The 17,975-nt window shown below is 40.0% G+C and overlaps 1 protein-coding gene across 2 annotated transcripts in view; it reads left to right on the top strand.

Annotated features, from left to right (window-relative positions):
• The window catches only part of cv-2 (crossveinless 2), a 466,245-nt gene that overhangs the window by 348,164 nt on the left and 100,106 nt on the right, over window positions 1–17,975 (top strand). For both annotated transcript variants that reach the window (XM_067139598.2, XM_067139597.2), the window contains exon 3: window positions 1,817–1,908. In XM_067139598.2, the coding sequence (XP_066995699.2) occupies window positions 1,817–1,908 (92 nt within the window). The remainder of the gene's footprint in view (window positions 1–1,816; window positions 1,909–17,975) is intronic.

Raw genomic sequence — 17,975 nt, 5'->3', positions numbered from 1 at the left:
ACCCCACAGATATTGCTGCAGTCAGTGAATGAAGGTCGAGCCCAACGTGTTAGCGAGAGAACATTGCGACGGGAACTGCATGCAATCAACATTTGGAGTCGGTCATCTCGCACGAGGTCATTGCTCACACATACACATAAAGCTGCAGGTCTTCAACGGGCTAGATATCATCGAGGTGGACATTAGCCGACTGGCGGAACGTAATGTGGTCTGAAGAATCGTGTTATTTGCCTGTATTCCAATGACGCACGTCATCGAGTGCACCGAAGGCAAATGAAGCATTTCATCCTGGATGTTTGAAAGGTCAGGTTCAAGCCGGAGGTGGGTCTCTGATCCTCTGGGGGTGCTTTCCGTGTCATGGCTTGGGCCCGCTCATTGTTTAAATAAACATTCTGTATGATCAGGTGTTGCCTTTCAGTTAACATATGCATGATGAGTATGCTATTGATACCCTGATTATTTAAGATGACAACAGCAACGTTCATTGGACTGGACACATATATGACTGGTTTTATGAACACTCCTCCAGCGTATTATATCTCAATTGGCCTGTAAAATCACCTGACTTGAACCCCACTGAATATCTGTGAGACATGATGGAACAGCGGGTAAACCGCAGACATCAGCATCCCCGCAATTTGGTGGAACTGCGCGATCATATCCTCAGCGAGTGGCTTAACCGGGATGCGACGTACCTGCACAACCTTGTGGATTTACTAGATTTACTTCCTAACCGAATCCAGGTGGTTATTAAGTCCAGAGGCTGAGTTACACGGTGTTAAATGATGCTTGTAGTTATTTCTCCAGTTGTGAATAAATTCTTTGTCCGGTGAGCTTATTTTGTCTAGTTTAACATTCATTTTAATCTAAGTAATTCATTGTTCATATAACGTACATAAACGCTTAAAATTGCTCAAATTCATAGGTCTGTATCAAATTTTACTCTTATCGATTCGGTGCTGCCTGAAATATCGAGATAACTGAGTGTATGATATTTCGTATTTGTATTGAACACTCAGGTTAAGGAAAGCTGAAAACCGCTCTGGATGGAGGTATATGAACAAGGCTGCAACGCAGAAGTGATAGTTATGAGGTCTCGGCGCTCAGTAATGAGCAAACCGACTAATGAAGATTAACACGATGATTGAATACTCGGGTTATGGAGTCTTACTAAAGTTAAATTGACAAGGGATGTCTCAGAACTCGTAGAAAACCTGTCCTCCTTCGCTTTGACCGGCATAAATTTCACATATTCTCTCGTAGTCCAAACGCCGACATGTAGCCACTCGAATCACGAAGGATCCGCAGATGGAGTGACAGCTGATAGAAAGGCGATATTAGCTGATCTGGGAGCACTTGTTTTTCAGCAAATACTGTAGAGCCCTCATCGAGTATATGAATGTATGCTGGTCTTTGTAAGTCGACTGCAGGCTGCATAATCGACAAGACCCAGTCGTTGATGGATGATGTGATATGGAATACTTCGTTGTTGCATCTAAAAACCTCTATAACCCTAACCAGAAAGGTTCTGTCATCTAAGGTTCAGTATTGCATGAACCATTTAAACGAATTTTCGTTCGAAGTGATACATGTGCTGCGGGTCAGTATTTCTTCTCTCAACATTGTCACATAGCGGTAATTTGAGGCACAACGACGATTTGCTTTTTACGTTTACCACGTTGTAGTCACTAAATGTCTCCCAATTATTCGGATTTAAACTGTATTCTTTTGACCATGTATACATTGATTTTGACCCGTCTTGCACTTAACTGGCGTTGGACGATTTCCTCTGTTAAAATAATGTCGCATGTTCCAGGAACGCACCAGAGATGCACCAACGAGGGCGAGGAGGTACCAGCCGCCAGTATCAACATTCCTGATATTCACTGCTTTACCTGCATGTGCAAGGTGAGACAATATTTTTATTTTATACGAAACCTTATATTCTCAAAAATGACCAAAGGTATATATACATTGTAGTTTTAATCACTGGATGTTTCTCACAGACTGATCTTAGTGGCGCAGACAGTTATTCGTTGTCATTCTATTCTCAAGGTTGCGGGTTCGATCCCGCCTGCGGTTGGTGACATCCGACACTCTCTAACGTCTCTTATAAAGATAATTATAGTTTCGTGTCGCTGTTGCTAGTCTTGTGCAGCCCTTGTGAGTCAGACCATCCAGCGAGGGTGAGTGTAAGGGGATCTGCGTGTTATTACTGTGTGTGGTGTAAGAGTTGCAGGGATGTTGGGGACAGCACAAATATCCAGTCCCCGAGCCAAAAGAATTAACCATTTAAGATTAAAATCCTCGACCCAGCCGGAAATCGAACGCGGGACCCTCTGAACCGAAGACCACTATGCCGACCTTTCAGCCAAGGAGCCGGACTCTCAAAAAAGTATAACGACTGAAAAGACATTATTATTATTATTATTATTATTATTATTATTATTATTATTATTATTATTATTATTATTATTATTATTATTATTATTATTATTTTACAAGTTGCTTTACGTCGCACCGACACAGATAGGTCTTATGGCGACGATGGGACAGGAAGTGGCTAGGAGTGTGAAGGAAGCGGCCGTGGCCTTAATTAAGGTACAGCCCCAGCATTTGCCTGGTGTGAAAATGGGAAACAACTGAAAACCATCTTCAGGGCTGCCGACAGTGGGGTTCGAATCCACTATCTTCCGAATACTGGATACTGGCCGCACTTAAGCGACTGCAGCTATCGAGCTCGGTATTATTATTATTATTATTATTATTATTATTATTATTATTATTATTATTATTATTATATACCACACACAACTTTCAGGTTCATCTAAGGGCGAACAAAAGTAAATTAACCTTGGAATACAATATTGTGCATTAACGAGAACACTTTCGTAAGAGCTGTGCTGTGTGGTATGGATCGATGACTAGAAAACGTTACCTAGCAATTGCGAATACATATTTGTATTCTAGTGGCTTGGGTTTGGCACTTTGTGAGGATTTAGCCCAGTTTTGTAGCCGGACGTCTTTCCTGACGCCAACCATATGAAGAGGATGTATTCACTATTGCATGTATCTGTGATGGCTTGTAGTGTGATGTGCGTATGTAAATGAAGATGTGTATTCTGAAGAACACAAACGCCCAATCCCGAAACCAGAGGAATTAACCATACGGAATTAAAATCCTTGCCCCGGCCGAGAATCGAACCATTTACCCCCCTGAATCGAAGCCCACAATACTGACCATTCGCTAAGGAGCCAGACGTGCAGTTGTATCTGTAATGTGAGATAGTCAGTCATTTTACTTCTGAGCGAGTTATCTATGCGATTACAGGCGCGCAAATGTGAGCTTGCATTCGGGTGATACTGGGTTCGAACCCTATTGTCGGCAGTCCTGAAGATGGTTTTCCGTGGTTTCCCATCTTCATACCAGGCAAATACTCTGACATTAAGGCTACGGATGGTTCCTTTTCTCTCCTAACCGTTTTCTATCCCATCGTTGTCGTAAAATCTACCTGTGTCGGTGCGACGTAAAGCAGTATGTAAATAAATAAATAAATAAATAAATAAATAAATAAATAAATAAATAAATAAATAAATAAATAAATAAATAAATAAATAAATAAATAAATAAATAAATAAATCTATATATGTAAAATAAGAGTTTTGTCTGTACATTGCTCAGAATTTGAAAAGAATGGTATTTCTGTATCGGTCATGTCCACAGTAACAAGGAAATGCACTTTTTACTTTTCCGTAATTTCTGTCTGTCTCTACACGCATCACTAGAAAACGGCTAAAGAAAATTTAATGAAAATCGGTATTCAAAGTCTAGGAATAAGTCGCTACAATCTAGGCTATAAATAATTTTATTCGTGCTGATAGAAATGGTAGTTTAGGGGAAGGCCTATAATTTAATTTTCAAATATTTATATAATTATTATTTATATTATTAGTGCTCCTATTTTAATACATATTGGTATGCGAACTCGAAAAGTAAGTCGCTACAATCTAGGCTATGAATAATTGTATTCACGCTAGATGAAATGGTAGCTTAGGGGAAAGCCTAACATTTAATTCGTAAATATTTACGTTATTAGTGGTCGTATCGATAAATACTACATAACCAAAGTTATATAGAATTAAATTTTCGACCATTTATGTTTTATACTTTTTTATCGTACCGGCTATGAGAACACAGATATTCATGAATTTGTATTTTTGTTGCTAAGTCCATAACGACGCCGAGCCACGAGGAAATGGGTTAACAGAATGTAATGAAAATCGGTATATAGAGTCGGGGAATAAGAAACTACAGTCTAAGATATAAACAATTTTATTCACCCTGGGTGAAATTGTAGTTTAGGGGAAGGCGCCTAAAATTTAATTTATATTTGGCCCTATCGAAAAGTACTACATAACAAAAGTTACAGAGAATACAATTTCCGATCATTTATGTTTAATTCAGTTTTACCGTACCAACTATGATAAGAGTGGTATTTCAGAGTCGGAATAAAACTAAATGTGAAGGTCTACAATATCGAATGCGCATTACATTGACCAACAATAACATTGCATTGACCATTGTTTGTTGTGATATTATTAGTCTCTTATGCTGCCTCTCAACTCCGATAGATGGAATTACTGCTGCGTACCGAGTATAATAGCCTGATTGAATATTGGCGGGAAATAGCCGGGGAGTTAGAAAACTTTCTTCTTTAGCATGCCATTCCTCTGGTTCATACATTTTCTGATACAGCTGGTACGTAACATACTGGTTCTTCATAGTATTCCAGTCATTCGAACCCTATTCTGACGCGCTGTTTTGAATGAACAGTGTGCACACTTAAGGCAGAGGCTGAGTAGTAGCAGTAGTATGGCCTGGTCTAGAATAACAATTTAGGCCTATTCCAAATTATAGCACCACAATTCACTAAATAACTCAAAATTCAACCCTGAAAAGAGCCGTTTTTAAGGAAACCTTCTTCCGCTTCATTTTTCCTAAATTCTACATTCATTTTATTCCACATTGTCAGTGAAGCGGGGTATCTCTCTGGCTTGTAGGAAAAGTTTGCCTCCAAGTCAGACAGATTTTTACGCCGCCAGTGTAGTGAATTGATATTTTCCGATTCATCGGGTACTCCTAGGAAGCTGATTAGTAAAAGGGCATATTTTTTACCCTGGGAGTCAGCACTATTCGACCCCCTCCCCGCCGAAAAAGGACGAAGAGTGTTCACGAATCACAGCTGTCTGCGGCTTGGTCATTCGAGCTCTGGAACTTTGTACTGTAAGATCGGCAGTGTAGTCCTGTTCGTTAAAAGTGAGAAAATATGTGGTGTTTCATTTGATCGAGTACTTCATATGAAAGCATTACTTTTACTCGCGCCATTCCTACTGACGTCATTGTAATGCACGTTCATTTCAGTTCGGAAAACCACTAAGACAGTCTTTCTTCTTCTTCTTCTTTTCCTGCCGCTTTTCCCACACCTGTGGGGTCGCGGGTGCGAACTGTGTCGCACATGTGGATTTGGCCCTGTTTTACGGCCGGATGCCCTTCCTGACGCCAACCCTCTATGGAGGGATGTAAGCACTATTGCGTGTTTCTGTGGTGGTTGGTAGTGTAGTATGTTGTCTGAAGATGATGAGGAGAGTGTTGGGACGGACATATACACCCAGTCCCCGAGCCAGAAGAATTAATCAGAAGCGATTAAAATCTCCGACCCGGCCGGGAATCGAACCCGGGACCCTCTGAACCGAAGGCCAGGACGCTGACCATTCAGCCAACGAGTCGGACTAAGACAGTCTTTCTGAGGATGTAAAAAGGCAGGTGGATAATGAGTGTCTACCATTACAATGAAAACTCTCCAACCTGATTGTGACTGATGGTATGCAAGCGGGTCTACCATTACAGAGAAAATTCCCTAACTCAGTCTTCATATGGGAAAAGATGTTTGGTGACTTCCCCGTCGCGTTTCGAGGGTAACGTTAAGAGCTATGCGATTTAATACAATCTTGCTGACAACGTGTACGCTAGAATTCCGTATACAATGTAGAATTCCGTAGCGAAGCACGGGTACATCAGCTAGTAAATAAATAAACGTGTGGATGATTCTTCAGACTAATAGCCAGTCGCTGGTACATAGTAGAAATTTCATGACAACTATATCCTCATACCAGACTTCAAGGTTGGAAATGTTCTAGACAGACTATATTCTACGCTATCGATTTTTCTGACGGAGAAGCTGGGTCTTACATCGCCTACAATTTCAACCCATTAAAGCCCAGAGCCTAATAATTTTGTTTAAATTCCAAGTCTTGATGTTTAAATTTGTTATTAAACCGTATAACTGAGTTGCTTTTGTGCCAGTTGAGGCTAAAAACGTGTTCATCAATAATAAGCTGAGCATTCGTAATATAATAATAATAATAATAATAATAATAATAATAATAATAATAATAAAGCAAGCCTCCGTAGCTCAGACGGCAGCGCGTCGGCCTCTCACCGCTGGATACCGCGGTTCAAATCCCGGTCGCTCCATGTGAGATTTGTGCTGGACAAAGCGGAGGCGGGACAGGTTTTTCTCCGGGTACTCCGGTTTTCCCTGTCACCTTTCATTCCAGCAACACTCTCCATTCTCATTTCATAACATTTATCAGTCATTAATAAAACACTTTGGGAGTGGCGACCCCATCGTACTAATAGCCTATATCTGCTTCATTCATTCCATCCCTGACCCGGTCAATGACTGGAAAACAGGTTGTAGGTTTTCATTGTCAATAATAATAATATAGTTTTTACATACCACTAACTAGTTCTTCGGTTTTCGAAAACGCCTAGCTGCCGAAATTTTGTCCTGCAGGAGTTATTTTAAATCTCCCGATACGTGGTTGACGTATTTGAGCACCTAGAAATACCACTGGACTGGGCCGGGATGACTTCGGATTGTCTCAGTAGGTAGGCTATAGCCGTACCAGTTGCCTTCAAAAAGGCATTACGCAGCCTTGTTGCGGAGTATTCTCGTTTCCTAAAAGATTTACAACGCTCAGCGCACTGTAAATTGTAATATTAAGCCATCTGAATTATTTAAGGTACGTGTGAATTTGTATATGAACGTGCTTTATATACAATGGTAACCAAATGAAGCATCAGAACCAAGAAAACTGGGTGGATGTGGTACGGAACATTTTGGAAACGGTAGGAATGGGATATTACTGGGAAAGGGACTGTACAGAGAAGCTGAGAATATATAAAAAAAAGTTCTAAGGTTTAAGGATACTGAAGAGCAAAGTATTGCTTCACAATGTAAAAGTAGAGGAATTTTGTAATGTAAGTGGAGAATGAGGATACATGTAGAGATTATAACAAATAATTGACTGGGGGGGTATAAAATTGTGGTTAATTTGGATGCACAAAAATAAAGCATATAGACAAAATGGAGATGAAAGTAAATGTTTTCTATGTTCTGAAGAAATGGGATGGGCACACCTTATAAAAGTTTGTTTAGACACAAGGCAAATACGAGAGAAATTTATAGATGAAGAGGATGTAAGAAAAATTGATAACGGAAATCAGCTGTATACATTGTACAAAGTTATCGGGCAGAATTGCAAAATTATTTAACATTATTAGGAGAATGTGGAGTAGGAAACTGGTGGAAGGAAAAGAAGTGTTACATATCAGTCAGGAACAGAATTGTGCCTAAGGTAACCTACACAATATAACTCCGTTGATGTCTAGAGCCATTAGGTACGTAGATTTGAGTTATTAGCATGCAACTACTTTGTCGTAGTAGTTTTATTAGTCTGAATGTGCCTTGTTCTTTGTTTTTTTAATAGTCTGAAGAGACAGTATTAATGTTTTTATTTGATTTTTAAAGTTCCATTTATTATATTAATGTTCATTGATGTTTCTGTTTTGCTTTTAAAGTTCCATTTATTAACATAATTCCAACATTAATTCCAGGTTATTCTTTCTCTGTTCAATTTCTAAATCATCTGTGTTTTCGGGATACTGTTTTATTTTGGTTTATTTGTGTTTTACAACTACGATGAAGGATAATAACTTTTGTATAATGCGTGTATCACAAATTAAGAAAAGATTACGATAAACAATAACCTCTCCCTAATCTATGGTTTCTGAGATTATGGGAGACGGGTATTATATTATCTTTATACAATGCTAAGATGGTAATAATTGAACCGCTCAATCTACTATAAGTCATAGTGTAAAATTTTGAAATACTTGAGGTATGTGTGAATTTGTATATGACGGTGTTGTAATGTTAAGCTAGTAGTAAGCTCAACCTATAGTATTGTGTATTGTAAGGCGTAGTGTTAAGTACTGGAAATACTTGAGGTATGTGTGAATTTGTATATGACGGTGTTGTAATGTTAAGCTAGTTGTAAGCTCAACCTATAGTATTGAGTATTGTAAGCCGTAGTGTTAAGTACTGGAAATACTTAAGTTGTGTGTGAATTTGTATATGATGATGCTGGATTTAGAATGTTAAACTAGTAGTATTTGTTGTAATGTTTTCTTTCCAAGGAATTTGTTGTTGTTGTTGTTGGGTAATTATGTTTTAACTTTATTATCACACTACTATAATTGATCATTGTCAACGGGATATTTTCCAATTGTGATGTATTTGTTAATAATAATAAAATTCGCAAGTAGTGGTCATCATCTTCTGTCATTGACCACGGGCAACCAATGCAAGAATGATTTTGATCAGTTTATGTTACACCGTAGCGATTTTACGTCCTAATGTCCATAACTCAGGAGGGAAGTTTTCCTCATGGGAGATGTTGCTGATGCAGTTTAACAATGTGATCACTCGTCGAGGCATGTTTACACACTGAACTGGCCAGATGTTGTGTCCGAGGGTTCCAGTTACAGTGCACTCTTCTGGACTGCCCTGAGGTTGCATATCGTACTTCCACGTACACCTAACACGTGACGTTATATTGCACTCCATTCTCTCTTTTTAATGAGACTACTGTCTCAGTGGACATTCTTCATCTTGTACAAAAATATTTGTTTTAAGTCTGTAATTAGAATTGAGTAGAATGTAATAATCCCATCCCCGAGTTCCGGATCGCCTGAAACTGGAGAGAGAGCATTCATTTATTTTCAGTTGATTTATTTGATACATATATTAAAGTAACCTTCTTACAATTATTTGACTATTACCACAAGAAAGAATATACCTAAAGCTAATAATGTTTACGTTCATTCCACAAATTATCACCCCTTTCATTCTTCTAACTTCCTTTTTGTCCTATAAATAGTAGAGTTCTATATATTCTAGGACAAATCTGTATCCTAATCATCACTCTTTTAGTTAGTGTTTTTCTTTTCCATTTCCATTCGCCACATATTTTTTAAAATACCAACAAATTTGCTATTCTTCCCCGTGTAATCCTTTATTGTTTAATAATTTAACAATCCTATAGAATTCTTTCTCCCTTTCTATTTTTGTTTTATATTCACCACCCAAATATTTAACTCTATGTGCGTCAGTTTTCCTACATACTCTCCAATATACTCGTTAGCCGCAACACCCGCCTGTTGTCATTTCCTGATGGATACAGTACTTTTGCATACATCTCTTGGCACAGGCCAGAGTAAAGTGTAGCTTCCACCGAAGTCCCAGTCAACATCCATGGCTGTGACAATATGGAAGCTGCTGGGGTATGGGTAGTGCTGAGTAATGACATTCAGAGCACGACTAGTGCATCTGAGTGTTATGAAAGGTGCTGCTCATAGGGTCCATCGTGCTGCAATAGTACTTTCTGACCCAGTGAGGAAAGCAATGGCAAACTACCTCACTCCTCATCTTGCCTAGTAAGCCTCATTTTGGTGCTGCCATTGGTTTTTGGGGTTTCCTTATAACTGCATAATCTTTGGTGGTGCTGTTTGAGGATCCAACCAGCCTCTGGACTGATGACCTAACAGACAGACAGCCGCAACACCACACCATTAAGTGTGTTATTTATATGTGGGGCAGTAGTATAAAATGGTGGGGGATGGTCTAGCACGCTCTGAGACACTGTTATTACTCACGCAGGATTTATCCTAATCCCAAATATTTAGTTACACTTATTTCACAGATCCCTATATAATTCAGGATACTGTAGTTACTACGCACACAAGTGCGCTGGGCTAGTAATCAAATCTGCCTCAAGTAAACAACACAAACATCGTGGAAAAGATTATGAACTTCATTTCTCTGAACAATGTATCATTTTCGTTGACTTCATCGTCCTCAGAGACTGATAGATTAAAACAGATATTCTAATTTCATGCCATGTACCACGCTTGAGCAATATGAATTTGACTTCCTTTACTTTTGTTTTACAGATCATTTGGCCGAGACACATTATTTGTGAAGGCTTGACTAATCGTTTCTTTCGAACAGGTTATCACTGTTCATTTCTTTTTTGCTAGGGGCTTTACGTCGCACCGACACAGATAGGTCTTATGGCGACGATGGGATAGGAAAGGCCTTGGAGTTGGAAGGAAGCGGTCGTGGCCTTAATTAAGGTACAGCTCCAGCATTTGCCTGGTGTGAAAATGGGAAACCACGGAAAGCCATCTTCAGGGCTGCCGATAGTGGGATTCGAACCTACTATCTCCCGGATGCAAGCTCACAGCCGCACGCCTCTACGCGCACGGCCAACTCGCCCGGTCACTGTTTATTTCTCAGCGATTTTCTCAAGATATAGTGGTCCCATAACCTGTTTTATATGTCAGAAAATTTAGATTCATTTCAACGAGTGGTAATTTTTAAAAGTGAATTCGTAAAAGATTACGAACAGTTGTATATGTTACAATCATTGTTTAAAAACCAATATTATATGGAATGACTAAGAATTATATAAAATACCAATAATCAAACGGGAATGTATGAAGTGCGAATTATTTCACGTATTTCCTAGGTATTTTATGGAGTGACGACATCAGAGCAAGCAAAGTGATATAAAACACTGCTCTTCACGACCTTTGGTATTTAAATTGAAAATCTGCCATTGTTGCATTGCATATTGGCTGGATTGGCTAAAAACAGCCTGTCCAGTATTTTTCTCAGTGTAGTTGCAACAGATTGTTACACCTGAGTCTGAGGGGATACCGGACGCGACCATTTATCTAGCTAGAAATTCATTTATCATCGGAGTTAGCCTGGTAAGTCGCTCCGCTGAGTAACAAAGGCCATGCACCACCACTTACTGAATCAAGCAATAACTCTCAAACTATCAAGCCTTCTGGTTTCTGCGCTTGATGAGGTTTCTTTCAGATAAATATTTTCGAAAATAGTTTGAAAATATTAGAACTTTTGAGAATTTCTTTATGTTTTTTTGCTGGTAGAGCAACGTCACACTAACACATCGAAAGTCTTCGGCGACGCATCTGGAGCTTTAATTTTTAGTATTCCCATAACAGCTTTAGAAAAACTGTCAATTGAGGAATGAGCCAATTTCTGTATAACTGACTAAAACATTAGCTGTTCGTTTGGATTCATTTATACGGTTCATGTATTTTTATTCACTGCTCAGAATAGAAATATCATCCTTTAAACATGAACTTTTCTTTCATTTTCATACATTACCGCAACAACTTTTGAAAATGAAAAATGAAAATTCACAGCCTGTTTCAAGTCATTCGACCGGGTCAGGAATGGAATGAATGAAGCCCCATCTTGTGGCGAGGATAGGAATTGTGCCACCTGCCGAAGCCTGTCGCACTTCTCTGTGGCAATGATTATGACTGACAGATGAAATGAAATGACACTGGAGAGTGTTGCTGGAATGGAAAATGACAGGGAAAAACTGGAGAACCCGGACAAAAACCCGTCCCGCCTCTGCTTTGTCCAGCACATATCTCACATGGAGTGACTGGCATTTGAACCACGGATCCCAGCAACATCTTCTGGCATTCTTCATAATGCCCAGGTAAGTTTATTTTTACAAAACTAACTTCCAGCGAAGGTAGCCCCGTAGGAAGGACTAAATATGTTCACTAACAGGATTTGGATTGAGATGATGATTTAAGGTTTGGCAGGATTTTCTTCAGCATAGTCAGTTCAATACCATCTCTATGACAGGATGGTAAGCCTGTTTCAAGTAATCTTCCTGTAATCTTCGTAAAACCTTGGTATGGTACCTCGAACCCCCAGTTAAGGACCATAAAACTCGATTGACTCAAATTAATATTTATATACAGGATGGTTTGAAACAATATGAACAGGGTATATGAGCGTAAGAGGGTTTGTCATGCTGATAAATATTTTGAAGGAAATAATTCTATGTCCCGCGCCATTGCCATTCTCTCTCAGGTGCTGAAGTTAGTCAGTGCGATCGCTTCGCGGGCGGGTTCAAATGGCCTTCGTGAGGCGGTATTGCTAAATCTGCTCGTGGCATAAGACCAGCTTGGGAGCACAACCGAAGAAATACCTTTCGCCAGGGGAGGGATATGAACACGGACCTCCGAGCTGAGAGGACACCGCTTGAACCCACGGTGTGTTTGTATTTGGTGCTGATTTCTCGGCATGGTTCTGATGCCCGTGTTAAGTCACGTGCAGATTTAGCAACACCGACCCGCAAAGCCTATTCGAATTCGCCCGCGAAGTGATGTAATTGGCTAACTTTAGCAGCTGATAACACGACAGTGGCGCGTAATATAGAATTATTTCTTTCGAATTATTTACCAGTATGACCAACATTCTTATGCTCATATACCCGCTTCACGTTGTGACCGACCACTCTGTATACAATACTTAGAAGTATAAAACACATTAAAGAAAAAATCAAACAAACCAAACCACATGGCACTACAGCCCTTGAAGGGTCTTCAAGCGACCACTGCTCAGCCCGAAGGCCTGCAGATTACGAGGTGTCATGTGGTCAGCACGACGAATCCTCTCAGCCGTTATTTTTGGCTTTCTAGACCGGGGCCGCTATCTCACTGTCAAATAGCTCATCAATTCTAATCACGTAGGCTGAGTGGACCTCGAACCAGCCCTCAGGTCCAGGTAAAGATCCCTGACCTGGCCGGGAATCTAACCCGGGGCCTCCTGGTGAGAGGCAGGCACGCTACCCCTACACCATGGGGCCGGCCATTAAAGAAAAAAAACGTTACCGGATAACCATTTTCTTTACAATTCGCAGGTATTCTATTCAATTCCTGTTTTCTATGCTTTTCCGGTAACATGTTGAAACACCATTTTCAGTTAGTAATTTCAATGCCGTTTTGATCATAAGGATGTCGATACCATCTTAACGCCATCTGATGTATCGCATTGCTGCAGTTAATTTTTAGCGTCCTGACCTGCATGTGTGATATTTGTGATTATTTTGGGGACCACCGTAACAGTAATAGTGCTCGTACAATTTTCTTTACGTAAATCAATCAATCAATCAATCAATCAATCAATCAATCAATCAATCAATCAATCAATCAATCAATCAATCAATCAATCAATCAATCAATCAATCAATCAATATTGATCTGCATTTAGGGCAGTCACCCAGGTGGCAGATTCCCTATCTGTTGCTTTCCTAGCCTTTTCCTAAATGATTTCAAAGAAATTGGAAATTTATTGAACGTCTCCCTTGGTAAGTTATTCCAATCCCTAACTCCCCTTCCTATAAATGAATATTTGCCCCAGTTTGTCCTCTTGAATTCCAACTTTATCTTCATGTTGTGATCTTTCCTACTTTTATAAACGCCACTCAAACTTATTCGTCTACTAATGTCATTCCACGTCATCTCTCTCTGACAGCTCGAAACATATCACTTAGTCGAGCAGTTTCCTTCTTTCTCTCAATTCTTCCCAACCCATACTTTGCAACATTTTTGTAACGCTACTCTTTTGTCGGAAATCACCCAGAACAAATCGAGCTGATTTTCTTTGGATTTTTTCCAGTTCTTGAATCAAGTAATCCTGGTGAGGGTCCCATACACTGGAACCATACTCTAGTTGGGGTCTTACCAGAGACTTATATGCACTCTCCTTTACATCCTTACTACAACCCCTAAACACCCTCATAACCATGTGCAGAGATCTGTACCCTTTATTTACAATCCCATTTATGTGATTACCCAAATAAAGATCTTTCCTTATATTAACAATTAGATACTTACAATGATCCACAAAAGGAACTTTCACCCCTTCAACGCAGTAATTAAAACTGAGAGGACTTTTCCTATTTGTGAAACTCACAACCTGACTTTTAACCCTGTTTATCAACATACCATTGCCTGCTGTCCATCTCACAACATTTTCGAGGTCACGTTGCAGTTGCTCACAATCTTGTAACTTATTTATCACCCTATAGAGAATAACATCATCCGCAAAAAGCCTTACCTCCGATTCCACTCCTTTACTCATATCATTTATATATATAAGGAAACATAAAGGTCCGATAATACTGCCTTGAGGAATTCCCCTCTTAATTATTACAGGGTCAGATAAAGCTTCACCTACTCTAATTCTCTGAGATCTATTTTCTAGAAATATAGCAACCCATTCAGTCACTCTTTTGTCTAGTCCAATTGCACTCATTTTTGCCAGTAGTCTCCCATGATCCACCCTATCAAATGCTTTAGACAGGTCAATCGCGATACAGTCCATTTGACCTCCAGAATCCAAGATATCTGCTATATCTTGCTGAAATCCTACTAGTTGAGCTTCAGTGGAATAACCTTTCCTAAAACCGAATTGCCTTCTATCGAACCAGCTATTAATTTCACAAACATGTCTAATATAGTCAGAAAGAATGCCTTCCCAAAGCTTACATACAATGCATGTCAAACTTACTGGTCTGTAATTTTCTGCTTTATGTCTATCACCCTTAACTTTATACACAGGGGCTACAATAACAACTTTCCATTTATCTGGTATAGCTCCTCCGACCAAACAATAATCAGATAAGTACTTCAGATATGGTACTATATCCCAACCCATTGTCTTTAGTATATCTCCAGAAATCTGATCAATTCCAGCCGCTTTTCTAGTTTTCAACTTTTGTATCTTATTGTAAATGTCATTTTTATCATATGTAAATAATATTACTTCTTTAGCCTTAGTCTCCTCCTCTATCTCGACATTATCCTTGTAACCAACAATCTTTACATACTGCTGACTGAATACTTCTGCCTTTTGAAGATCCTCATAAACACACTCCCCTTGTTCATTAATTATTCCCGGAATGTCCTTCTTGGAACCTGTTTCTGCCTTAAAATACCTATGCATACCCTTCCATTTTTCACTAAAATTTGTATGACTGCCAATTATGCTTGCCATCATGTTATCCTTAGCTGCCTTCTTTGCTAGATTCAATTTTCTAGTAAGTTCCTTCAATTTCTCCTTACTTCCACAGCCATTTCTAACTCTATTTCTTTCCAGTCTGCACCTCCTTCTTAGTCTCTTTATTTCTCTATTATAATAAGGTGGGTCTTTACCATTCCTTACCACCATTAAAGGTACAAACCTGTTTTCGCATTCTTCAACAATTTCTTTAAACCCATCCCAGAGTCTGTTTACATTTTTATTTACCGTTTTCCACCGATCATAGTTAGTATTTAGAAACTGCCTCATGCCTGCTTTATCAGCCATAAGGTACTGCCTAATAGTCCTTCTTTTAAGACCTTCCTTTCTTTCACATTTATTTTTAACTACTACAAAAACAGCTTCGTGATCACTAATACCATCTATTACTTCAGTTTCCCTATAGAGCTCATCTGGTTTTATCAGCACCACATCCAGGATATTTTTCCCTCTGGTTGGTTCCATCACTTTCTGAATCAGCCGTCCTTTCCATATTAACTTATTTGCCATTTGTTGGTCATGCTTCCTGTCGTTCGCATTTCCTTCCCAATTGACGTCGCACCGACACACATAGGCCTTTAAATTTTCTTTACGTCACACCGACACACCTAGGCCTTTACATTTTCTTTACGTCACACCGACACACATAGGTCTTTAAATTTGCTTTGCGTTGCACCGACACATCTAGGTCTTTAAATTTTCTTTACGTCACACCGACACACCTAGGCCTTTAAATTTTCTTTACGTATAAACCGACACACATAGGTCTTTAAATTGGCTCTACGTCCCACCGACACACATAGGCCTTTAAATTTGCTTTGCGTTGCACCGACACATCTAGGTCTTTAAATTTTCTTTACGTCACACCGACACACATAGGCCTTTAAATTTTCTTTACGTCACACCGACACACATAGGTCTTTAAATTTGCTCTACGTCCCACCGACACACATAGGCCTTTAAATTTGCTTTGCGTTGCACCGACACATCTAGGTCTTTAAATTTTCTTTACGTCACACCGACACACATAGGCCTTTAAATTTTCTTTACGTCACACCGACACACATAGGTCTTTAAATTTGCTCTACGTCCCACCGACACACATAGGCCTTTAAATTTGCTTTGCGTTGCACCGACACATCTAGGTCTTTAAATTTTCTTTACGTCACACCGACACACATAGGTCTTTAAATCTGCCTTACGTCGCACCGACGCATATATGTCTTATGGCGACGATGGGATAGGAAAGGCCTAGGATTGGGAAGGAAGCGGCCGTGGCCTTAATTAAGGTACAGCCCTAGCATTTGCCGGGTCTGAAAATGGTAAACCTTGGAAAACCATCTTCAGGGCTGCCGACAGTGGGGTTCGAATCCACTATCTCCCGGATGCAAGCTCACAGCGGCACACATATGTCTTATGGCGACGATGGGATAGAAAACGCCTAGGAATGGGAGGGAAGCGACTATGGTCTTAATTAAGGTACAGCCCCGGCATTTGCCTGGTGTGAAAATGGGAAACCACGGAAAACCATCTTCAGGGCTGCCGACAGTGGGGTTCGAACCCACTATCTCCCAAATGCAAGCTGACAGCTCCGTTCCCCAATCCGCGCAGCCACTTGTTCGTAAGTTGCATGTGGGTTATATCAGTATCCAGAAACCACTGCTTAGGAAATAATGAGATCATAGTAACCCATCCAGAAACTCGGCTACGTTTTAGTAGTGAAGAACTTCTAACAAATGTAATCAATATGACACATCATTATATCAGCCTGTGTCAGACACTTGCGCACGTACAATTGAAAATAGCATGCGTTGGATTTTGTAGCCTAAATCGCTGCCGAAATTTGTTGCTGTTCTTTTGTTGAATGTGCTGGAAATGTCAGGGAAGCTGTAACACTCAGTGGTGCGTGGAAGATGAGAAAGTTTGTTATAGTATTTGCAAGGTTTAATAAGCGTACAGTAGTTCTTGCACTAGATAGCCTACTGTACTACTTTAAATGATTTTATTAAAGTAGTTAGAGGGACATCCCGTCCGACTCATTAGCTGAATGGTCAGCGTTGAGGCCTTCGGTTCAGAGGATCCTGGGTTCGATTCCCGGCCGAGTCGGGGATTTTAATCGCGTCTGATTAATTCTTCTGGCTCGGGGACTAGCTGTTTGTGTTTGTCCCAACACTTTCTTCTTCATATTCAGACAATACACTACACTACCAACCACCACAGAAACACGTAAAAGTAAATACATCCCTTCACTTAGGGTTGGCGACAGGAAGGGCATCCTGCCGTAAAACATGGCCAAATGCACATGTGCTACCGTACACAGTTTGCATCCTCGACCCCACAGGTGTGAGGAAAGCGGAGGAGGAGGAAGAAGAAGAAATTACAGGAACATCACCGATTCCTTGGATGAATGTCTAGCATTGAGGCCTCCTGTCTAGAGGATTCCGGGTTCGATTCTCGACTGGGTCGGGGGTTTTAATCTCGTCTGGCTAATTCCTTAGACTCTGGACTGGGCGTCTTTTTTCCCAATACACTCCTCTTCATATTCACAAAACGTGCCTCACTACCAACCATAACAGAAGCACGCGATAGTGAATAAATCCCTCCACATAGGGTTGACGTCAGGAAGGGAATCTGGCCGTAAAACAGGGCCAG

This window comes from Anabrus simplex, chromosome 2, assembly GCF_040414725.1.
Source record: "Anabrus simplex isolate iqAnaSimp1 chromosome 2, ASM4041472v1, whole genome shotgun sequence".
NCBI lineage: Eukaryota > Metazoa > Arthropoda > Insecta > Orthoptera > Tettigoniidae > Anabrus > Anabrus simplex.
This window is presented reverse-complemented; position numbering and strand designations above follow the sequence as displayed.